Source organism: Acartia tonsa, chromosome 14 (genome assembly GCF_053477335.1).
Source record: "Acartia tonsa isolate MP-2025a chromosome 14, ASM5347733v1, whole genome shotgun sequence".
Classification (NCBI taxonomy): Eukaryota; Metazoa; Arthropoda; class Copepoda; order Calanoida; family Acartiidae; genus Acartia; species Acartia tonsa.
In genome coordinates, this window is record NC_137273.1 from 8,443,144 (window position 1) to 8,468,101 (window position 24,958).

The 24,958-nt window shown below is 31.6% G+C and overlaps 2 protein-coding genes and 1 long non-coding RNA gene across 3 annotated transcripts in view; 2 read left to right on the forward strand and 1 right to left on the reverse strand.

Moving 5' to 3' along the window:
- LOC145306408 (uncharacterized) overlaps positions 1-24,958 on the reverse strand; it is a 458,128-nt gene that overhangs the window by 28,716 nt on the left and 404,454 nt on the right. The window lies entirely within an intron of this gene.
- LOC145306298 (uncharacterized) lies at positions 406-10,248 on the forward strand. Its single transcript, XM_080148379.1, has 7 exons — positions 406-636; positions 1,734-1,812; positions 2,842-2,973; positions 5,923-6,032; positions 6,899-6,993; positions 7,499-7,605; positions 10,069-10,248. Exons 1-7 carry the CDS (start codon positions 458-460, stop codon positions 10,195-10,197), a joined length of 831 nt encoding a protein of 276 aa, XP_080004505.1. The 5' UTR covers positions 406-457; the 3' UTR covers positions 10,198-10,248.
- On the forward strand, positions 21,093-23,752 carry LOC145305671 (uncharacterized). The gene is made up of 4 exons (XR_013874677.1): positions 21,093-21,377; positions 21,753-21,813; positions 22,728-22,809; positions 23,449-23,752. It is a non-coding gene; the product is annotated as an uncharacterized LOC145305671 (long non-coding RNA).

Here is a 24,958-nt window from a genome sequence, read left to right on the forward strand (position 1 = left end):
TTGCTATATTATACCAACGTAAAAAACAGTTTTACTTTCAATGGAGAAAAAGACTTTCTGTTTTCTTTAGTAGTTACGCATCGCTGTGAAACATACTTTTTTAGTGAGAGTAAAAATTATTAGTTTGTTTTTCATTTTGTTTACCTTATTATCTGCTGTTTATATATCAACATAAAATTGATGATAGTTATTTATGGCATAGTATTATAGACAGCTTTTTATGTTAAAAATATCAAAGCATTTAAAATGCTCTGTAAATTAAATTTTACAGTATTTCAATCCATGAATTTTTGTGCTTTGTGATTTATGGCAGCTGTCATCCTTGTTTAAATATAATTGACATATTGCTTATCCAACGCTTCTCTATTTTGTATAACATGTAAAATAAAATAATCTTTCAGAAAAAAAACTAAATATCAAGTACTCAAAAAGTCAATTGTTTAAATAGAAAAATACGATGAGTGTTTTGCTGAACAGTTTAATTAACACAAATTTCTCTGGTAGCAATATAGTTTTCCAAGATTATGAATATTTACTTTTAAGTGGAGAAAACTCAAATTTGAACGACAAAGACGACTTTTTGAATAGCAATGACGACATATGGAATAATGTGGTAAACTTCAGAATGAAAAGGAGGTCAGAATTTGTATAACGTTTAAAACTAATGTGATGTATGTGACTATTTTTTTTTTTTTTTTTGGGGGGGGGGGGGGTTAGAGGGGGGCCTCTCATTTTCAATTCTGCTTGCATTCAATAGAAGTAAAAATTATTAAAAAGCAATGCATTGCATATATAAGATCAACATGCATACTCTATAGAGCTGCAAATAGGAAGACAGTGGAGGAACAAACCAGCTATATTTTTGGGTTAGAAAGTGTACAAATGGTATATAATTATAAATAAAATGGTAACTTTTTTTAATTTGACGGATTCTTATGCCAAATTGACCATATAGATCTATTGGATCTATTCAAAAGTTATATCAAATTTTCATTTATAAATAGCATATTTGAAATTGTAAAATAATCTAATTCAAGTATAATCTTCAATTAAAATTTGATGAATTTGTCACTTCATATTGTATGTTAACTCTAAATAAATTTTAAAATTTATTAAAACGGATTAGCGTTTAATAATGTTCTTCCAAACGTCTAGTACATTATTGAAAATCATTTATTGTAGTTACAAATTGTAAAGTCGTTTTTATTTTTTTTCTTCAATAAGAGAAAATTAACGTAAAATTTGCTTGTAAACATTCTATAAGCAGCAATCTAAATACAGCATCCAGTCTTATTTAGTTGTTTTATTAGTCTTTTCTTGTTCAGGTTTAAAGGAACCTTTTGCTAATTTGATTTCATTTTTTGCTAGATAGCGGATCAGGGACTATAATTTAATTAACTTGAGAAGGAATTTTTGGCAGGAAAAGATTTTTTATCATTTTTCCCCCATTATAGAATCGACAACTAAGCATGCCGAAAGGGGATGTCTACATCCCCCTTGAAGAAATATACGAGGAAAAACCCTTTTTTTCAGCCCCCTTGCAAATATTATGCACTTCACTGTTGTAAAACAAAGTTATGTAAAATTACAACATTTACACTAAGTATAGATTTCGTGATTTTCCACAAATAGTAAAATAAAAATCATAAATTCAATACCAGTTTTTCATTTTACTATTCCCGGAAAGCTTTATTATAATACAATGTGATAAATAACCAATCCTTTCTATTAAGTTATGGAGATAGTGGTTCATCAGCTCCGCTCATATTTATGCCAAAACATTCGGATAAGGAATGCATACCCAGCAGTCAGGTAAGCTAATTATGACGTCATACAATACAAATGACCAACAGTAGACCAATACACAAATCAAATTACCAATGGCAGTCAAGTATACATTTTAATTGGCCAAATACACAGACCAAATTACTAATGGCAGGCCAGTATACATTTTAATTGGCCAAATACACAGACCAAATTACTAATGGCAGGCCAGTATACATTTTAATTGGCCAATGGTAGGTCAGTATGACGTCATGTTTTAAAGGCAATATAGAAAGCTTCAAGCTAATATTTAGATCATGATAATTAAATTATTGTTTGCGAAGTTTTTAAGTTTTTAGAATGGATATATAAGATATATGGATATTGTGAGAGATTTTTGTATGCCCTGATAAAATGTTTCACCTAGATGGCAAATATACTGACACCCCATACATCCCTCTTCTTTTTACTTTACTCCATCCCCGGCCCTCCCCTGACTATGAAGGAACGTATTGACTAATATCTAAGTAATAATAAAAGTAGATCTTTGTAAATTTCTTTCTGTATGTGTAATAGGATAGGTGGATTAGAAACTACCTGCGCTCTAATTGGGTGATGATGTACGACACTTAACCTTCTCCAATCAGAGCGCAGATAATTATCAATCCAGCAATCACATATGTCAAAATTAATTAACTTAAATTGTATTTCCGCTTTTAGATAAAGAATTATACAAAAAACGAATTTTATAGAAAATCCCTAAAATTTGATGCAGATTTCAAATCTCCCTCTAACATTAAAATTCTTTCCAACTTATATATCTTAATGTGTAAGTTGGTACTGTCCTGTACAGGTGAATGTGTTACAAGTCGGTACAGAGGTGTGTGGGAATGCCAATATGCCAATAGAGAAATTAACTTAATTAACAATAACAACCACTTTTATTTTCACTTTTTTAGTTATAAAACTATGGTTATCTTAGCCTTTAAAAAAATGTTTATGTTAGACTTAGAAAACCCTAACTCTCAAATTAGCCTAAGAGACTTTATAGGATTTGACACATTGTTTTTTTTTTAGTTGAGTTCAATTGGATTCCTTGGATTTGTTATCTCAGTTATCAACGCTGCAATGAGTGCTGTTAATAATATAAATAACAATAATAATAACAGAAATAATCAGGAATATATATATTTTACAAATTTTCCCCTTGCATATTTTTCATCTCTATCTGTGGGGTAATATACGTAGAGTGTACGTAGATATTATGACCTCGAAAATATTATCGCCATTTTATTGGTCAGTTCGTTCATCCAGTAGAAGGGGAGGGAATGGAGTAAAGGGAGTAATCGTTTTTTTAGCCCACTGCAATTATATTAGATAACATGGTGTAAGACCCATGTAATGATATATCTATTTGTGGAGTAGAGTTTTTGGGCAAATTACGATCTACGATTTTAACAAAGAATTTTAAATAATATTGAATAATACCTTTAAAAATAAAAAAGAAGCGAAGACCCATTCCTGATTCCAGGTATAATCTTACCATTGAAGATTTTCCAGAAACTTTAAACAGATCCTGGTTATTCATAATATTTTGCGTTCATCTTTTATATTTTTCTTTATTTTATTAAAGGGAAACTAAGTTTGATATTTTTACCAAAATTGATTTTTTAAAAAGGTTTCGTAAGCCAGCATCAGCCAAGCGGCTCCGTAAGCCCCTTGATAAGCCTCACTGTCAGCTGCCCGGCTTTCTAAGCAACCATAGCTTCGAAAACCTCCCATTAAGGCTCACTGTCAATCGCGCGGCTTATTAGGCAACCTTGTAAACTACAACCGCTCTTACCCATAATCTGCGTAAGTCACTCTCAGCTTCCGGAACCTCAGCCACAGCTGTAGCCATCAAATTTCAATTCAGCCACGCAAAGTCAACCATAGCCGTTGTCAACCAACGCAGCAACTGTGTCTTCATCAACTGCGTGGTTAAAGCCACGGCTGCCGACTCCTAATGTTTTCCTCTAAAAGAAATTTTAATTTATGATTAATTAAACAAGGATGACAACATCCATAAAAGCGAAGCTCTGAAAGGGTAGGACAAACGGACATTAACACTTGGTATAATGTCAGAACTGAATAATCAGAATGCGAATGTATAAGACTTGTATGTATTTTTAGGACTTGATTATAGAGTTGCTTCGTTTATAATGTTGTACTTTGTTGTCCCAGGAATCAGTATACAAAAAATCAGACCAATCGGATAATTAGGTCACATACAAATTTGTTGTTAAAATGTAAAAAAAATCAACATGTTTAAAATGGACCTACGGACATTCTGGTAATGATTATAGAGTTGCTACGCTTTCTAACTCGTACCTAACTGTTACAGGAATTACCATGCAAATTTGAAATCAATAGGTCAATTCTAACATGCCTAAATTAACGAAAAAAGCTATTTAAAAAAGTAAAAAAATCAACATGTTTAAAATGGACGCACGGACATTTTGGTAGTGATTATAGAGTTGCTATGCTTTCTAAATCGTACCCAACTACTAAAGGAATCACCATGCAAAATTTGAAATCGATAGGACAATTCTAACATGTCTAAATTAACGAAAAAAGCTATCCGTTACGGACGTACGGACGTACGGACGGACCGACCCTAATTATAGAAAAGCCTCGCTTTTAAAAATTGTATAATCCGCTAAAGATAAGCTTTTCTAAAATTAGGATGAGCCCGTATAGGATCAGTATTGGAAGCGCATAATTCAGGGAACTTATTTAACGTTGATAATAGTTATTTCTTTCATCGTATTATAAACGGTTCCGCGGATATAGAATGTACAATTATAAGATTAAAACTAGTTTTTTTAGCCCCGAGATGCCGAAGGCACAGGCTAAAAAAACTGGTTTTAATCTTATGATTGTACATTTCTATATTCGTAGAAAACTGGATATAATACGATGCTAGACATAGTTTTTTCGTATGGATGAGAACCGGTTCCTATCCACCGGATTCGAATGAATACGAGAATAGTTATTTGTCGTATCGTATTATAAACGGCTTTCCGCGGATATAAAATGTACAATTATAAGATTAAAACTATTTTTTTTAGCCCCGAGGTGCCGGAGGCACCGGCTAAAAAACTGGTTTTAATCTTTTGATTGTACATTTCTATATTCGTAGAAAACTGGATATAATACGATGCTAGACATAGTTTTTTTCGTATGGATGAGAACCGGTTCCTATCCACCGGATTCGAATGAATACGAGAATAGTTATTACTCGTATCGTATATTAAACAGCTTTCCGCGGATATAAAATGTACAATTAAAAGATTAAAACTAATTTTTTTAGCCCCGTGGTCCCGGAGTCACCGGCTAAAAAACTGGTTTTAATCTTTTGATTGTACATTTCTATATTCGTAGAAAACTGGATATAATACGATGCTAGACATAGTTTTTTCGTATGGATGAGAACCGGTTCCTATCCACCGGATTTGAATGAATACGAGAAACAAAATTACCCATTTTACTGCTAGAAACCATCCACTCAAAGTTCAATTTAAAAATCAAAAGTTTTAGCAAACGAATAAAATAACGTATTTGAGTACCTGTTTCATTTACGCAAATTTTTTTTCATGAATATTGTCAACCTTGTTTGTAAATTTAATCATATTTAAATCAGGATTTGATTTAGAATTTTTTATTTTATTTTTATTTTTTTTTCATCAAAGTATATGAGATAAAATAGAGTAATTAATATTTAAATGAATATTAATTTTACAAATCAAGTCGGTCTATAATACGATTGACAGGGACGTCCAAGAGGAGGGGGGTGTAGGGGAGACTACCCTACCCCCAGTTTTTTTTTTACAAATCTAGTAAATTTTTGACAAATGACACTCAAAATATGGGTTTAAGTTCCAACCAAAAAAAAACAAAACATTTAGTGTAGATGATTCATGTAAATTGTACCCTTAGCGATTTCTAATTGAAGTGCTGAGGTACCCTCCTCAAAAAAATAATTACCTTACCTGGACCTATATTGGACGAGCGGTTGGACACCCAAACAGACACACAGGTAGACAACCTGTTACTTTTATATTTGGATGAACAATAATGTCCTAAGACTATAAACAAAAATGTATATATATTGCACAGAACAACGATAATAATGACAACAATGGCAATGTCAACATAGCTAATCTTGCTTCTGGACAAACTAGCATGAACATGGTCATGGCCATCAGTCCTGGACGTTCCTTGGACAGGTAAAAAAATATTTATTATGTAAGGTATGACCCTTGAAGAGTAATTTTAGGGTTTTGATTTCTTTAACAAAGTAGCATAGTAAAGAACTCAATTGATTTAGTGGTTATGGAGATCTTAAAAATAGATTTAATTTTTAGATACAGAGAATAGTTTAGCGGGGTCTTTTGGAGAAAATTATATTTGAAAATTTCAAGTTCAATTTTCATGGCCTAAGAGTTACATCATAATCATGGTAAGAAATGCAAAGATTATTTATTTAAAAATTTTGAACAACTTTGGTTTCATAAAGTTCTTCATAAAACCACTGCTGATGGAAGTTAATTAATGGTCATTTTAATCAGTTGCTTTGCTAAGGTCACGGAAATTCAGCCTTGAATAAATCATATATTGAGAGGTTTTATGAAAGACTTTATAAAAACAAAGTTGTTCACAATTTTAAATAAATAATCTGTGCTTTTCTTGTCATGATTATGCGGTAATTCCTACTGGATGAAAATTGAACTTAAAATTTAATCTAATTTTCTCAAAAAGACCCCGCTGAAATATTTTGGTTTTACCTGGAATAATCAGGATTTTATGTCTAATTTCACCACACATAAGTCCCAGAGCTGGGCACTTACTTTTGTCTTGATTTAATTGTAGCCTGGCGTGGGTTATATCCGCTCCTTTATTGTTGATAATTTTGTGAGTGATGGAGGATTGTGTCCCACCTGAAAAAAGGGATTTATTATTATTATTATATTATTATTCACTACGGTCAACTAATTGGTCAAGCCATTAGTAACCTATGTTAGTTTTATTTGTTAAAGATCAACAACAAAAATTATATTTTCTTTAAATCCTACAAGGAACAATATTATTTTAGCTTGTATACAAACTTGTTGAGAATGAAGAGGAGTGTTGATACCAAGTGTCCTGTCCCTGCTGGACCTGTAGATAACATCCCTCCTCCATCTGTTGGTAAGTTATTAGGGTAAAACACTACAGGGTAAAACAGGAAATAAATAACTTTATTTCCTTATCGCAATGACCTTGTGCAACTCTCAATTGGGTCTTTGAATATCAACCAATAGTGTTGGGAATATTAACACAGCCAAGTAACAGAAACAATTTGGTAGCAGTCGTAAAAGCTCATTGGAAAATTTGATGTATGTCTTTACCAAAAATATTAACTTTTTAATCTTTATTTTAAAAAGCATTTGAGTACATATTGTTTGATATTTATGTAATATTAACGCAACTTATATAACCCTGTGTATTACAAAAATGAAATACTACATGGCAAGTTTCCACATTTTTTAATTTCCTAGGGGCTACCTAAAAAAACATTTGTATGGAGGGAAATGAGAAAGAAAAAACCGTAAATCTTAGAGTTTAGCAAAAATCTCTTTAACATTTGTCAACATTTCCAGCCCTCTACCTCTTTCAGAAGCTGAGTAAATAAACCTTTGTCTATGTGTTGTAGATATGATAGCCGCCAGTATTGGACTCAACTTTTTGGAGGCATTAAAGTTCATTACCGACAACCAACAGACCTTATTCAAAATAGAACAAGCTACAGTTATTTGTCAGGTCTATATTTAAGCTTTCTATTTTTTTGTTTGGTCAGTCCGTACACCCATAAAAACTTTTAGAATTATCCAAGACTCAAGTTTAAAATGGGTAATCTTTGATTATTCTTGTACCCTGGGAGGGATAGGACATTGGAATATTAATTACACTAGTATCCAAGATTACCTTATTTGTTGGCTCAAAAACAATGGGTACTTACTTTTATAGAAATGTGATAATTCGTTTCAAACTTTAACCAATAATCTTATTTTTGTTTTATCATTATTTGAATGTTCTTCAATTTATTCTCATTGTCTTATCCCTTACGATCCTTGTTTATTAATGTAATTTCTTTCTAACAATTGTAATAATATAAGAATCATTATGAACTATAAATCTTCTTTAACTATACAACAATTACATATTATGTAATACAACGCATTTGGGGAGGCATGTATTATATAAAACATAAGGACTATTTACTTTATGAAGAGGGATGTTTGAAAAAAAAAATGTTGAACAAAATTGAAATGAATTTTTAAAATAGTTTTGGTACTAAGAAATTTTTTTATCCAAGTTTTATCCTATGCCTAACCCTGCGGGGCTAACCAGTAACTATAATATAACACACCTAAATTAATTAATAAATAAACATAAAATCGCTCCCCACTCCCACAATTTATTTTCAATTATTTTAGAAGGGAGAGGGGGATCAGAACTCAATAAGGTACTTTATGTAAAGGCGAAAATATTAAATTTTCTTCCGATAAGATATCCTTCTCCGAGCGCCTTCTTTAGGTCCAAACAATATGCCATAATCACTAATTTTCTTCGCTGGTCTGGTTCATCAGGTGCCAACCAATATCTGATTTTTTACCTGTAATAAAAAAGATTAACATACTCTTTTTTATGGGAAAGGGAAGCTTTAGGGGGGGGGATACAACAATGTTTTTCCAGCTTATCTTGCCCTTACCCCTCTAAAATAGAATAGCTGAATCCTAGTTGCCTGTAATGTGATATATTTTAACTTTTAACTTAAATATTAGGTTATCTTTTTAATTTCTAGATGCTAGCGGCTACGCCCTAAGAGGCCTGTAGGGGTACATGAGGGGGGTTGATTTTGACTATCAATTTTTATTTTAGGTTTAAAAAGAAAAATTGGGGAAGTAATTTTTTTCTTGGGGCGATTTTTCTTCGGAGGGTGGTGGTACCCTCCTCCAAAATAGTTATAAATCTTCCTTGGATCTATAAGAAGCTCCCCTGTAAAGTAGAATCACATCAGTTTAGCGGTTAGCGAGATCCTTTGGTACAAACAGACAGACAAACAGAAAGACATCAAGTTACTCTATTATAAGGATTCAATTAAGTATATGATTATGCATAATTGAACCAACCATTTGATGGCATAGATTGTCTCCAAAACTTTCAAGGGTAATCCTCTTGAACTTGCTGAAATATAAGGTATCACATATCCGACATATAAGCTGTTGGTACAATTCAAGTTCTAATACCACGGTTAATATTGGATCCCATCACTTCCTCGACTAATAGCAGAAACAACGATACAATTCTTTTACAAAATCTTAATCTTAATGAAATAGGCACTACATGTAAAAAAAAAGATTTCACTTCCGGTGAGCGTTGAAGAGCTTTTACAAAACTACACAATTTCTGTTGATAGCTGTTCTTTAGTTTTTTAATGTAAGCAATAGATTTATTGTAAGTCTGTCTGGACCGATATGGTTCTCCTTTACAATATGAATGAAACTTCACATGGGTACTGGAGGGTACCATCAACATAAACACTACTAGAATTAAATGAACCCCTCCGAACAAATTTTTCTTTATTTTTTCTATACAAAACAAAAAAAATGAATGGGATTCAACTTCAACCCCACCTAAAAAGTTCCTTGAGGTATCTAGGGGCGTGGCCACTAGAAGAAGAGCAATCTATAGTCGTGAATCGCAGTCAAACCTTATTATTTTCAACAATTAAGCATTGCTAATTTTTTTTAACTAATCAAATCTTACTTTCTAGCTTGTTTTTAAAAACACTTCTTACATAATAATTATTACGTGACGAAATACATGTTATACATAGTTTCTTAACAATTGTATAGAACATTAAATCAAATATATATTGGTATCTATATCTATCTATCTATCTATCTATCTATCTATCTATCTATCTATCTATCTATCTATCTATCTATCTATCTATCTATCTATCTATCAATCTATCTATCTATCTATCTATCTATCTATCTATCTATCTATCTATCTATCTATCTATCTATCTATCTATCTATCTATCTATCTATCTATCTATCTATCTATCTATCTATCTATCTATCTATCTATCTATCTATCTATCTATCTATCTATCAATCCATCTATCTATCTATCTATTTCTTTAATTATCTAGTAATAATCTACATACCTATCGATTTTATATATTTTGGATTGAATCTATTTATTATTAAGACAAGAACAAAATGTATTCAAACCCAGAATGAAAACAACCAACACAGCGAAGCTATAGCAGATGCAATGACAAGAGTTTTAGCAAAAGAACTCAATATTGAATATGATTTAATTGTCAATTGTTTGTAGTTGATCAATGCCTTAATGTACAATATACATATAGGTAAATGTTCTATAAAATAATGTGTTAATGATTATTTGTTATTTTATCTTATAATAAGGCAATAATGTCATCGGCAAAATATCCACAATATCATTTTCCATTTATACATCCATATATGTTTTTTTACTGAATATTATATATATGTATTGTATACCACACAGTATTTGTAAAAATAGGCCATTGTGGGCATATCATTAACATAACATTATTTTAATGTCATTATTATTAAGTACAAGTTTTAGAAACTAAAATAATGATGAGGGGTTGGATAATGGTTAATCCATCTAATACACGCCTTAGTTATATGTTTTAAAGGTGTTATCTTTGCAGAGAGAAGGGATGATGATAATTTTTATTTTAATGTTTATAGATTGTTCTTAATTGCATTAAATATAAATACACTAGCCACTGTGCCCCTAGCATCAAGTAGATGGGATAAGCAGTAATATTGTATAAATCCACCATGCAACTTACATTTATAAATAAAATATTCAAAACTCAAAACCATCCCGGTACCTAAGCGAAACTTCCTTAAAATGAAAAAAAATCAGTCTATACAGCGATTAGCGAGATCAAAGAGACATATAATAGGACTAGTGACTACTTCCCTAGAGGCCTCTAAGGACACATGAGGTAATAGGGACGGGTGTAAGTCGATTTTACATTTAAAAAGCTTCACTTGAAATGAAATATTTATTTTATGACACATACAAAAAAAAATATATATACATTACATGGTATAATCACAAACAAACAATAAAATTGATCATGATTACTTATAGTTTAATAATAAAGATAATAGTATTCACATTCAAAATTCGTGTCAAAGGACTAATTAATCTCTCTCGAGGTAATATTAAGTAGCCTTTGCAGATAAGAAAAAAATGATAAAAAAATATAATAGATAACATGAAGCTTGATTATTTAAAATAAGAACTTACGCATTATATATGATGGGGATTATAATGTGGAATTGTAAGGAAGGGAATTGGAGGGGAAAGTAACATGATGTGTGTTTGTAATATTGACTATAAACATTTATAATTAATATGAGGGGTAAATCAGTGAAGACTTGTAGAACAGACAGAATAAATGTTTTACATTCTTAGGTGGCAAGAACGGCAAAGAAGTCTATAACATGTTATGTCTATTTTTGCTAGAAGGCATTTTTTTAGCTTACTCTTAAATTGATTTAGGTTTAAGGCATTTTTTATATTATCACGGTCGTCAAAACTGTTCCATATCTTTGGAAATGAACAAATAGGAAGCCTCTCTACTAAGTTAATTCGAGAAAAGGGGACAGTTAAATTATTATTGTTTCTCAAAACGAAGTTACCATTTAATTCACCTCGTCTAGGCCACATATTATTAAAAGACCTTGGCAACAAATTATTTTTGTACTCATACATAAATTTTAGTTTAAAGTAATGAGCTAGAGATTCAAAGGGTAAAATATTGAGATTTTTAAATAAAGGACTAGAATGGCTATAGTAGGTTGCTTGCTTAATACATCTCACAGCCATTTTTTGTTTAGTGATTATGCCAGTAAGATTTGTGGGTGATGCACATGAGTAGATAAGGATTCCATAAACTAAATGACAATGAAAAATAGAGTAATATAGAGCTTTGAGAGCTTTTTCAGTAAGTAGACCTTGACATTTTCGGAGACAAAATAATGATTTAGAGAGCTTTTTGTTTAATTCATTTATATGAACCTTAAAATTCAAGGCTGGATCCAAATAAATACCCAAGAATTTTATAGCTGGAATATCACTTTCATGGTTGACAAAGTCAATTCTATGTCTAAGTAAAGGGTTAGGGTTAAGGGTATTTGGATCATTATCATCAAAATATAGATTGATTTCATTCCATGGAATAAGGGAGGGAGTAGGATAAAATATAGTGAATTTTGTTTTGTTGGGATGTAAAGACATTTGATTAGCCCTAAACCACTGGGAAATATTTTTGAGTTCTGCATTAACAAATTCAACAAGCTCATTTAGGTTTTTACCAGAGGCTAATATAGTGGTGTCATCACAGAAAAGTAGGACTTTTAAAAGTGTTGACTTAGGCAAGTCATTAAAAAATATAAGAAACAAAATAGGACCTAATATGCTACCTTGAGGCACTCCACTATCTATCTCTAATGGATCAGAGTCAAAAAGGCCAAATTTAACAAATTGATTTCTATCTGTTAAATATGATTCAAACCAATTAAGCAAGTTCCCATTAATACCAAATTTCTGTAGCTTCATAAGAAGAGTATTTTTAGGCACACAATCAAATGCTTTGCGAATATCACAAAAAATTCCAATAGTATACTCCTTATTATTCATAGCTTTACTTACATGATTGAGTAAATGAATCATAGGATGATATGTTGAATTATTTGCCTGGAATCCAAATTGAAGTTCATCAATAAGATTATTATCAGAAAGATAAGCTTGCAAATTAATGGCAATGAACTTTTCTAGAATTTTTGAAAAAATAAGAAGAAGAGAAATTGGCCTGTAATCATTAAGATTGAAAGGATCTCCGCCTTTTTTGAAGACAGCTGTTACTTTAGCCATTTTGAATTGTTCAGGTACAGAGCCAAGTTCAATTGATTTATTGAAAATATGACATAAAGGATCTAGAATTTGTGAAACGACTTTTTTCAATAAAAAAGATGAAATTCCAAGGTAATCACAGGATTTTTTTAGGTCAAAATTATTAACAATTTCAGTTATAATTGCAGGTGTGATTGGGGGAATGTTAAATAGGTTGCCAGATTCTTCAAGATAAGAGTTAGGGGATCTCTCAGTAGGGGGTATAGCCTGTCGAATGTTAAAAGCAATGCTAGAAAAATGCCTATTAAATGCCTCTCCTATGTTCTTATCACCAATAATCTCATTACCATCAACAATAATCTTATTGGTTGAAAATTTTCTTTTTGAATTCAAACCAGCGACATCTTTAATAATTTGCCAACTCTTTTTAAGATTGTTTTGGTTGGAGACAAGTAGATTACTATAATATAACTTTTTTGCAGTTTTCAGAACTTTGTTATACACGTTTTTATATTTAGTATACAATTCCTTATTTTCAGTTGTTGGAACTTTTGCTAATCTAGATTGTAATTCAAATTTCTTATTCCTAGACCTTAATATGCCTTTGGTCATCCAATTTTGGATCATGTGGTAGTTTTTATTAAATCGAATTTCCTTAACAGGAATATTTCTATCAAAAGAAGCTTGAAATAAGTTTTGGAAGATAGCATAGCTTTCTGTGGGGTTATTTTTGGCATAGACTTCATTAAAAGACAAATTACTTAAGTCATCTTTAAAGCTTTCAATATTAACGTCAGAAAAATCTCTAGTGGAAATTACTTTTGGGTTTGTCTTATGTTTATTAGTGCTAATAAAATGAAAAGTTGAGAAATGGTCGCTCAAATAAGTAGTTATTACTCCAGAAACCATTTGATCCTTAATATCATTTGTCCAAATGTGGTCAATAAGCGTAGCTGTATTGTTATGGGCTGAGACTCTTGTAGGGTTAGAGATCAGCTGCAGGAAGCCAGCGCTAAAAAGCATGCTGACAAAATCAGCTGTATAATTATGTACATTGTAAGCAAACAAATCTAAATTAAAGTCTCCACAAAGAATTGCTTTACATTTTCGCTCGGTGATAGAGTCTAAAATGCCTTGAAAATGTTCCAAAAATAACTCTATTTGCATATTAGGTGTAAGATTGTTTAACCCAGTGCTAGGGGGTCTGTAGAAATTACCAATAACAAGTTTTTTCCTGTTGCTAAACTCCAATTCTATGAACAAACTTTCAATAATTTTTTCATGAAAAATAGAATACTCATTTAGAACAGAAAAATTTAAAGATTTGTTAATATAGAAAGCTACGCCTCCACCCACAAAAGTTGTTCTTGTTTTAAATAGAATAGGATGATATAAAGATATTTCAAAAATGGATGGAATAACAATGGAATAACATTCTTGTAAACAAATGATGTCAAAAATAACCCCTTTCTCTTTCCAAAAATGAATTAGATCAGAAAGGCTAGAAAATTTAGAATTAATAGATTGAATATTTAAACTGAGGATAGAAATGTTTTTTGAATTTTTAAATTTTTCACAAAATTTATCAGGAGAATAGTATGAGCTCTGTATGTCTAATTCTCGATAAATATCAACCTCTTCATTTTCTTCAAAAAGCAATCTGTGAAAATTGTTGTTACTTAGATTGTCTGTCCCAAATCTATGAAATGATTCATTCATTTATAATAAATCCAATGTATGAAGAAACAATATACAAACACACAAACCAAAAGTAAGAAAGGATAGAGAGGGGGTGCAGGGAAAGGAGGGACTGGATAGGGGTGGGAAAAAGGGGGGGGGGTGAAAGTCATAAATACATACAGGTGTACAAGGGGTGTAGGGGTTGTAAGAAGGGTAGGAGAATGGGAGGGGGTAGGTATAGATCTTACACTTCCGGTAATACGGACAATTTTTACTATTTTTCATATCCTATATTTGGGGTGTCCAACAAATTTTAAAATATTAAAATCATTAAAGAAAAACAAATGTTTTTTAGAAGAGGTATAAAAGATAGTTTGTATGGTACTGAATAAAATCCTAATTATTATAATAAAATATTTTTTTTATCTAGAGCTAAAATTATTGTATATTGAGAAAAAAACAGAGGAATCAGATAAGAATTAATGCTAAATTTAGGAGAAAAAAATAGGGGTTTTTTTATTTAAAAGAAGATTCTTGTAGGAATATGTTGATATATCTAATCTTTAAATGAATTTACATTAAAGGTAGAGCAGGCAAGATCATTATCATTTGGCAATAGACCTTCACCTTTTTCAATTTCACCTTTTGTAGCTCCATTCTTTACCTCCTGCCAGCTGCTTTCCCCTGAATCCTTATGTTCTCCTTGGGCTCCACCAGCATGCTGTCCATCCCGACCAGAAAACTGTCCACCACGCCCTCTACCACGTCCTCCAGGAACACCTCCACGTCCACCAGGAACACCTCCACGTCCAGCTGGCACTCCACTACGTCCACCATGTCCAGATGATTGGCTCCAAGGCCCTCCATTGCCTCTAACTGGGCCCTTAGATCTCAGTTGGCGATTATTTGTAGGAAGATCTGCTCTACTTTTTCTGGAGGGTGATGTGTCATTGTGGGAGGCAACAGCTTTGTCAACCTCTGCTGTGGGATCTGTCCTTATATCCTCAACAAAGAATACCTCTGAGAACCCAGCTCCAGTTTCATTAGACTCCTCACCTTTGCTGTCAGCCAGAGAGAATCTCAGGTTCCCATCAAATGCCCAAGCAGCCTTAACCCTAGGGTCTTGTTTCAGGGCCATCAGATATTTATGGTTCATTGCTGTAAGATCAGGAAATGCAGAATAAAATTTAACACCCATAGTTGTCTCTGCTGCCGTTGGATTTGGCATAAATTTTCTCTTATATTTGAGAAACATATTTCTCATATACCTTGACATGAATCTTATGATGATAGTTCTTGGAAGATTATCTCGTTTTTTACCAACAAAATGACCATTTGAAAGGAGATCAAAAACTTTAGGAACAGAGTCAATCTTTGTAGGGCCCCATTCTGTGTTCACATCAGTGTCTTCAGGCTTTGGGGTAAGCTTCCTCAGCACAGGCTCAATGATAGCATTGTAGGCAGTAGTTATGCATGCCTCATCAGCTCCCACTTTCTTAACTAGCTCAGAAGAGACAGATAGCCCATGAATTCTAATGGTCCAATTGCGATTATACTGCTCATTACTGTTGCAGTATAACTTTAAATCACTGCAACATTTTTTGAGGTTTGACTTATCCAGAGATATTTTTGAATCACTTTTGTTAGCATTGCATAACAGAACTATGTCAAGCGGTTGGCATGAAATGATTATAAGCAAAACACAGACAGACATCCTTTTACTTTTATATAATGATTGATCAAGCATTAATCTTAAAATGCCAAGACAACCCAGGTAATTCATAAACTATACAATTTCTGAAATATCCCTTATCCCTGAAGAAAATAAAACCAGGGATAATTTGGGTTCATGACATAGTGGTATTTTATAAGCATTGAGACAAAAAAGCAAAAATGTAACCCTGTAAATAGAAAAATTCTGCAAGTATCACACAGGCAAAAAACGTTATATATCTACAAAAAGACCAAAATAAAAACAAGAAAGTTTCTTTTCAAAAAGGTGCTTTCCCACAACGCGCTAGCAAGCCTACGAGAGGGCCATAACCTCTTTCTATTGACAACTATACCCATTAAAATGAAAACCATAGACATACTTTTATGACCTTTATATAAAGAACTTTGCATTAACAGACACAGTTAAGCTGTTGATTATCTACGCTTTTTAAAACTTATTTTTCTGTTTTATAGAAACACTTTATGTTTTATTACAAATAGGTCGACACCTAGCTATAATTTAATTATATTACAAAGCCTATATATGCTATTTATAATGACATTTCAACGACAAATTATCCTTTTGATTTGGTACATTTGTTGTGTTTTTATATGGAATAAAACAAGAGCTGGATCTTTTAATCATTTTAGTGGTGAGCCAGATTAGGATGAGCCAACTTTCCACCAATGAGAGCACAACATTTTATGAAATGCCACGCTGTGATTGGCTGAAATTCGGCGCACCTCGATCTAACTCACCACTAAAATGATATAAAGATCCAGCTAAGGATGACAACATTAGAGAAAAAATGTCATTAAATGAAAATTAGCTCAATGCTATAATTTTATTAAGAAATATTTTTACTGTATACTGCGCCACTAGCATTCAGAAATAGTCTTTGTTTGACGGAATAGGAGAGGGGAAGTATCAGGAATCTAAAGACAAGACAAAGGTCGATAAATTGATATACACCACCAATGATGATTATTATCTCTTCTGTAGATTACTATTAGTGGTTGAAACGTTTGGACAATACATTAACCAATCAATCAAATTATATAAAAGTCCCCAATGCTATTTAACAACGGATAAGAAAACGTTATTATTGGGACTAGTGTAAGAAGCAGCCCAATTTCCCCTCCCTCCATGGGAAGTATGATTTCCTCAGCTTCGTTTTTATGTAAACGGTTATTCTTGTTTAAGTATTATTTAATGCTATTTAAAAGTTACAAATCACAGTAAAACCTTTTTATTTAATTTACAACACTTTTAGTTAACAATAAAACAATTTTTTCATTAACTTTTTTATTTTGCGAGTTTTAGAATAGAGGATTATTAAAATGTTAACATCGATAGGTAGCAAAGATTTACTAAATTAACAACACAATTGTATAACAGATGGACAAAACAAAGCTCATCTTTTTTCTATATAAATAGCAGCTTAGTAAATCATGTTTTCTCAATAGAATAACAAGCAGCTGGATAGATGACAGACATAATGAATTATAGATTAGCTTAATTTCTTAAAAGGAATGAATATCAAACATTTTACACGAAGGAAAGAGAGCAAAGATGATTTTAAATTTATTATTTATATCTCTTATTTTCTTTACATAAGTTACCAAAGAAAGAATCTAACAGATAGGACAGAGATATTATACCTTCTATTGTTCAAACCCTAATTCCTGCTAAAAAGTGTTAAACCAGTGACTTTCTATGTTGTAGGTTGGAAGTATCAGGGGGCGTTAATATGTAAGTTAAAAAAATCATAACTGATAAGTTATCTAATTTAAAAATCTATTCTCTTATTTATTTACCGTTTTGAAAAGCTTAAGTTTTCACAGTAAACTAATTTCATGCTGCCTTTCATCTTAAATACTTTTGATAAAAACAAAAACAATTTAATCCACAAGTAGTGTAATAATGATAAGGTACATTGTATTCAATGGATCAAGTCAAGCTGAGTGTGCCAATGGCAACAAGTAAAATAGAGCGTGCCAATATTCCCCCTAGTCAAGCAGAGTATGCCAATATTCCCCCAAGTAAAACATAGTATGCCAATAGGTATGCACGGTAGGACAGACGAACATAAATACTTGTAAAGTATACGAATTAAATATTCAGAATATAAATGTATACAAGTCGAAACAAAATTGTAAGTAAGTTCGTTGAAAAACAGGATAATGCTAAGGACATGCTTACATTTTTAGGACTTGATTATGAAGATGCATTGCTTATAACATTGTATTTTGTTGTCTTAGGAATCAGTTTTCCAAAAATAAAATCAATTGGTTAATTATATCATTTAAAAGTTTGTTTTTTTAAAAGTTAAAAATCAACATGTTTAAAGGGAGTGTGAACGTAAAAATTTCTCATCTGATTATCAAATCTTAACATTTACTAAGCACATTTCACTACACTGATCAACCAAAAATGTCCTATTTACAAAAATATCCAGAAATAATGCCTTGATTTTATGGTATTTTGAGAGGGAAAAAGGAAAAAACAGGGAAAATCTGAACGTTTTTGTTTCTTATAATGTTTGTAGGGATATTTAACTTGTCATATATAGTTAAAACAATTTACTTACTGTTAAGGATTTATTTTATGCTATAAAATTGCCAATTCGTTTTTTTATAACGTAGTAATTAGGTAATAAAGACATATTTTAAATTCATATTATTGACAAAAAAATACCTTACTGTCTACAAAGGGTTGAATCTCATAGGTTATATAAAATAATAATATCCTTTTTTATTGTGTTGAACAATAAATAAACCACTTTGGAGAATTAGTTTACACTTTTATCAGACTGTTTATAAAGAAATATTGCGTCTTTATTATTTACAAATTTGTAATTAAAGGTGGGCGAGAGATGGGCCATTTAAAGTTAATTGGATACTAATAAAAAACCTGTTTCTGGCTTTGTTATTGTATTTGGTTTTCAATAAAAAAATATTGCTTATTTTATCAATTTCTAAGTAACTATACATTGGATTAAAGCAAGGATTATGTTAAAAGTCAGCTTAACTGTTAGGAAAAATCTAGAACTATGTGAAAAAGTTTAATTTTAGCTATAATGGGAGAAAAAAGCAATTTAATGCACATTTTATATAATACGGAAAATTTCTTCCTTTCCCCGTACCTTATAAAAATCGTCGGAAAAAGCCGTTTTTTTAAGCAAACAAAAGCGCGTTTTGCTCTATCTGTGAGATATTATGAATGAGATAATGTTAATATTTGATATTAAGATGAGAAAAATTTACGTTCACAGTCCCTTTAAAATGGACGTACGTACATTCTGAGTTGCGACGCTTAATAAACCGTACCTAACTACTACAGAATCAAAATAATTAGTTTATACTGACTTATATAGATTGTCTTTGCTCCTAACAATACAAAATAAGAAGAAAGCAATAAAGAAAAAGAGTATTTAAAATAATATAACAGAAGACGAATTTAAAGGGCGAATAAAGGTTTAATATGATATGAGCTTATATGAAAGGTGCCATTACATACATTTAAAATATCTATGCTAAATTTAAAAATTCAAAAAAATCCTTAAGTAGATTTTGCAATTTTTGCATTCAGTTCAACATATGATAAATGAAACAGCCAACAAAATCGTTTATTTTAGCCCTTTACAAGGCTTTTTTTTGACTATTTTTCTTATGTTCATTTAATCAATACATTTGCATGCATCTTTTAAGATCATAAAAATATTAATTTGGTTTATTTTATATATTAATAATTCAATAACAAATAAGCGTCAGTAGGTGTGACGTCATCGACACGTCATACTTTTCTACGCATAATTTAGCGGTTAGATATTTCTTACTAAACGTATTTTTAATGCAATTATTTACCCGTACGTTCACTTGTGCGGTTATATCTCTGTCTGCTGTTTACAAATAAACAAACACTAGCGCCACTTTTCTTACAGTAAGTAGTATTTCGTAAAAAATCGTGTCATCAGTAATGATGTTATTTTTAAAATTGTTTTTTTGTATTCTCATGTTCTAAATATTACATATTTCATGTGTGTTATGTTTTTTCTTACTTTATAACACATGTCTGTTAATTATTTTTACATAATTAGTTAATTATTATTTTGATATTAGATATATTTCTTAACCTAAAATAGCCAAGTCTCAATAATATTAATTTCTCAACCTTTCCTTTTTCCACTAGCTAGCCTCGTTTCTTTCACCCCTCCCTCTTCTCACTATTTTGTCCTCTTCCTTTCCATATCCCCTCTCCCAACCAATCTCGTAGTAACCTCCAATTAGTCATGTTAACATCTTAAACTACACTAAATCCCCGTCGCGTCGACTACGCATAGTTTTATTTATCTTTAGAAGCGCGGCTTCTCTTTAATTTGAAAGTGTGTCTGTTTGTCTTTTGGAAATTCAATTCATTATATTTATTCAATACTTTCTTTTCCTTATTAGCCCGGCTACTAAAAAATTTCGTCCATTCAATTAATCTAAATCTCTGTAGGTCTGATTTATTGTGACTACGCGTCGTTTTCTATATCTTTAGCTGAAGCGCAGCTACTCTTCTAATCAAAAAGTCCGTCAATTTGTCTTTCGGAAACAAATTCAATTTATTTTAATACTTCCAATTATTTTTTCTTATTTGTACAGCAATTTTTTCTCAGGGATTTTTATCAAAACGTCTTAAAATGATTTTGGTTGAAGAGGGATGGTAATATGCTGTGCACGCCACTGATCAAAATATTTACACCAGATATCCTATTATATAAAGTAGTAAGCGTTTTTTATATGTCCCGAAGGATCTCGCTAACCGCTGAACCGATATTGTTCTCCTTTACAATGAAGCTTCTTATAGGTCCTGGGAAGGTTTTAAACTAATTTTGGGGAGGGTGTCTTCATCCCCCTCCAAAAAAAAATATTTTTTTACTCTTTTGAAACTTAAATTTAAAATGGGATGAGGTCGACTTTTCCTCCCCCCCTACCTTAAGTTCCACTAGAGGCTTCTAGGGGCGTAGCCGCTAGTTACTCATATATCAAAAAAGAAATTATGTTTTTTTCTACACAAGAGTAGGTATAAAACTTAGTAAATGAAAATTGTTTTTAAATTTCAGGTGCTCTTAAGATAGAGGTGAAGTCTTATTAAAAATGTGTTTGGAGCCCAAAAAAATACGGATTAACAAAGTTCAACAATTTACAGATAATAACAGGTAAGAATACAGTCAACCTTTTTCAATTTTAAACAAGGATAACAACATCTATAAGTAGCAAAGCATAAAAAAATCGTGGATGAAAATACGTAGATTTAAAGATTATTTGTTAAAATCTAGAAAAAAGGGTGAAGGGGGGGGGGTGTAAAATGAGGTGACTCATAACATGACATACCTGCAATTTTACCCTCCCCCCCCTTCATTGGAGAAAACAAACATTTTTAAGATGACTGTTAGACCAACGGTCAACGTAAATTACATAATTGAATTAACATATTATTACATAATTGAATTAGCATATTAACATATAGGATAACGCCAATATTCTAAAATATTCTTGGATTAAAACGATGTTATTTTTTTATGGTCATGTAGCTATGCTGTTTATGTCAGTGAAATCCACCGAAAATTATCATTTTGGATGCTAAAATATCAGGTAAACACTACATCTAAGGGAGGGGAGGGGGGCTGAGCGGAAGTGACTGAAACTAAAACTAAAAGTCAAAGGAACTCAACTAAATAAAGAGTTACAGCTCTGAGATTTGGAATGGTTGTTGCTTGAAAGAGGAGCAATATGGAACTGTGAAGAAACGGCGGCGGAACCGCCTCTCCCGCCGAAAACCGCCGTTTCCCGCCAAACTTTTGTTTGCCCATTCTCGCCAAATGCAAATATAAGGAACGGCAGGAAAGCGGAAGGCTGCTAATGCAGGAGAAGAGAAGTGAAGCTATACTAGAAGTATGATGCCGTTTCTTAAATTTGCACTTGACGCTTGCAATTTTTCTTTAATATTGACATGTTTGAAATATAAAGCAGCTAGTGAAAATATAAGGGAAATTTTATAAAAAAAAGTTTATCTCAGATAATTGAAAATTGTCCAATTTGGCAAGAAAAGGCAAAAAAAATTCGGCGGGAAACAGCGGTTTTTAGCGGGAGCAACGGTTCCGCCGACGTTACTTCATAGTTCCATATTGTACCTCTTTAAACAAAACTGCCATGCTAAATTTTAGAGCTTTAACTTTTTATTTAGTAGAGTTCCTGTGACTTTTAGTTTTGGTTTCAAGAAGTGCCACTTCCGCCTTATCCCGTTTAAACAAATTTAGCCCCGGAACCTGGAAACCTATCCCAAAAATCTTAAAACTTGGGGAAATCCTTTCAGTCCAAAGATAAAGCCTATACACCAGGTTTACGCAAATGTGTGAAAACTCCCCCCCCCCCCCCTGTTTATTTTATTATTTCATTTAAAGCTTTTAATTTTCATATTACAATACTTGTTTAACTTTTAAGTTTCGCCAGATGAAAATGAATGCCATGGAAACAGTTTATTGAATTAAAATATACAATTTTTTAAGGTTACATATCTCCATGCTGATGAATATGACTATCGCCAGTCGAAACTAACAAGAATATTAACATGGAATAATAAAATCTCAGGTATACTTCTTACTTTTAATAAGAGATGAAAAATGTCTCTGACTTTGAATTGCAGGATACTAAAAACTAGCAAAACTGTAAATACACAAAAGGATTCCGTTTAAGGACTTGATTAAAGAGATGCTTTATTTTAAATATTGTACCTTTTTGTTCTAGGAATCATTGCTCTGAAATGAGCTTAGGATCTTTTTGTTATCAGTATTAGATTTGCTATGCTTTCAAAATCATACCTTATTGTAACAGGGATCATCATATAAAGTTTGAAATCAATAGCACAATTCTATCATGCCTAAATAAGCAAAAGTTGCTAGCCGTTACTTCCGAATGGACGATCAGATAATAATTATAGTAAAGCCTCGCTTTCGAAAAACGTTACTTTCACTTCAATTTAAGAAAGATGGCAAAAAAATATTTCGGATCGTAATTTTAAGAATTGAAAATAATCACAAAAATTAATTGGTGCTAGTTTGACTTTCTTGTATGTATGGGAGAGGGGGGACATATAGGAAGGTGAATCCACCCCTCTGACAATACACTTAACTCAATTTGAGTTTAAGGCGGGTATCAACCATTCGACAAAACCCTGAACACGCCACTAATTGAAAGTTTTAGATTTTTAAGAATTTTTATATTTTTCAGGAAAGTACCTATGAAGTATGAATATTTCTTCTAACTGTTTAGCTGAAAATGTGCAATGTCAAGATGCTTACGAGATCCTAGTGGAGATCCTGTTGCTTTTAAAGGAATAAAATAAAAAAGGAAGGGTAGAAATTCACTCCACATTTTTTTCTTTCTACTTTGAGGGTGTTGCCACCATCCAATGAGAGAACGCTACTAGAATAAAAATTTTCCTCCACAAAATTTTTGTCTTGTTAGATAGATACTTTTTCTTTTAAAAATAAGTTTATGGTAGTGAAAACCTGGTCCTCCCTTTCCCCTGTAATTATCGTTTTATATTGTTATACTTATACTATATTTTTTGTTAAATTAAAACTTAAGTAGGTATACAATCTATTTGTTATTGTTGTTTTATGCTTTGAAATAAACTAGTTAATAAATTATACCTAAACATTTCAAAACTTTTGTAGTTGATGTGTAACATACTTTTTACTTACGTTTGTTTGATGATATGTTTCTTTTTAGTAACCAAGCTACTCTATAATTTGAAATGTCCGTCTGTCCATATAAAACATTTTTTTGGAAACATGATTTTTTTCTCGATTTTCTTACATACAAATTGCTTTTCTCCATGTCCATATTATAAACCAAGATTTTTTGTGCTTTACCTCTTATAAGTGTTGTCATCCTTGTTAAAACTTATTTAGATCACAAAGTGGAATAGTTTTTTTCAATTTCAGTATCACTTAAACCTTTTTAAAAATTTAGCAATCACCAACTTTAATAGATTTAGAATCATAGGGGTGTAAAAGGGGTTTTCCCACCCTCCAGTCAAAATTAAATGCGGTGATACACCCCCCTTTGTGCAACTACTTCTAAATTATGGGATGCTTTTTTGTCTTTTGAGTGTATGGGTAGTCTTCAAGGGGGTGTATCCCTAACCTAGCACAAAAATACACTTGTATTATTTGTAATAAACACTTCTAAAGCTCGTACCCCCTACAAACCCCTCGATTTTGGATTAAAAGTGTCAAAATTTCCACACATCTGACGGACAAAGAAACCACACTGAAAAATGAATTAATTAACACATTATTTTCAAATCTCGACAATTATTATCCTATTTATAAAGAAGTAAACTTGTTTTGTCTGTAGCAAAGGGTCTTGCTAACCGCATAACCGATTTTGTTCTTTACAGTAAAGCTTCTTATAGGTCTCTGGATGGTTTTAGGCAATTTAATTTTCATATCTATGTTTAGCTACGATTGTAGAGTTGATACACTTTCTAAATTGTTATAAAATGTTATAGGAATCATCATGCAGAGTTTGAAATTGATAGGTCAATTCTAACTAATTCTAATTAACGAAAATAGTTACGGCAGACCGACCTACCCTAATTATAAGAACCATCATCAAAGTTTTTAATCAATAGGATAATTTTAATAATTAGATCATACAAGAAATGTTGTCAAAAACAGTTAAAAATAAGCATGTTTGAAATGGATGTACCGACTTTCTGGTAACGATTAAA

Bases quoted from the DNA above. Each gene is read 5' to 3' on its own strand.
- LOC145306298 (XM_080148379.1), top strand. From the start codon at position 458: ATGAGTGTTTTGCTGAACAGTTTAATTAACACAAATTTCTCTGGTAGC. The intron at 1,813-2,841 runs GTAAGCTAATTA...TTTTTTTTTTAG, and splicing joins AATGCATACCCAGCAGTCAG to TTGAGTTCAATTGGATTCCT. The intron at 6,033-6,898 runs GTAAAAAAATAT...ATATTATTTTAG, and splicing joins CCTGGACGTTCCTTGGACAG to CTTGTATACAAACTTGTTGA.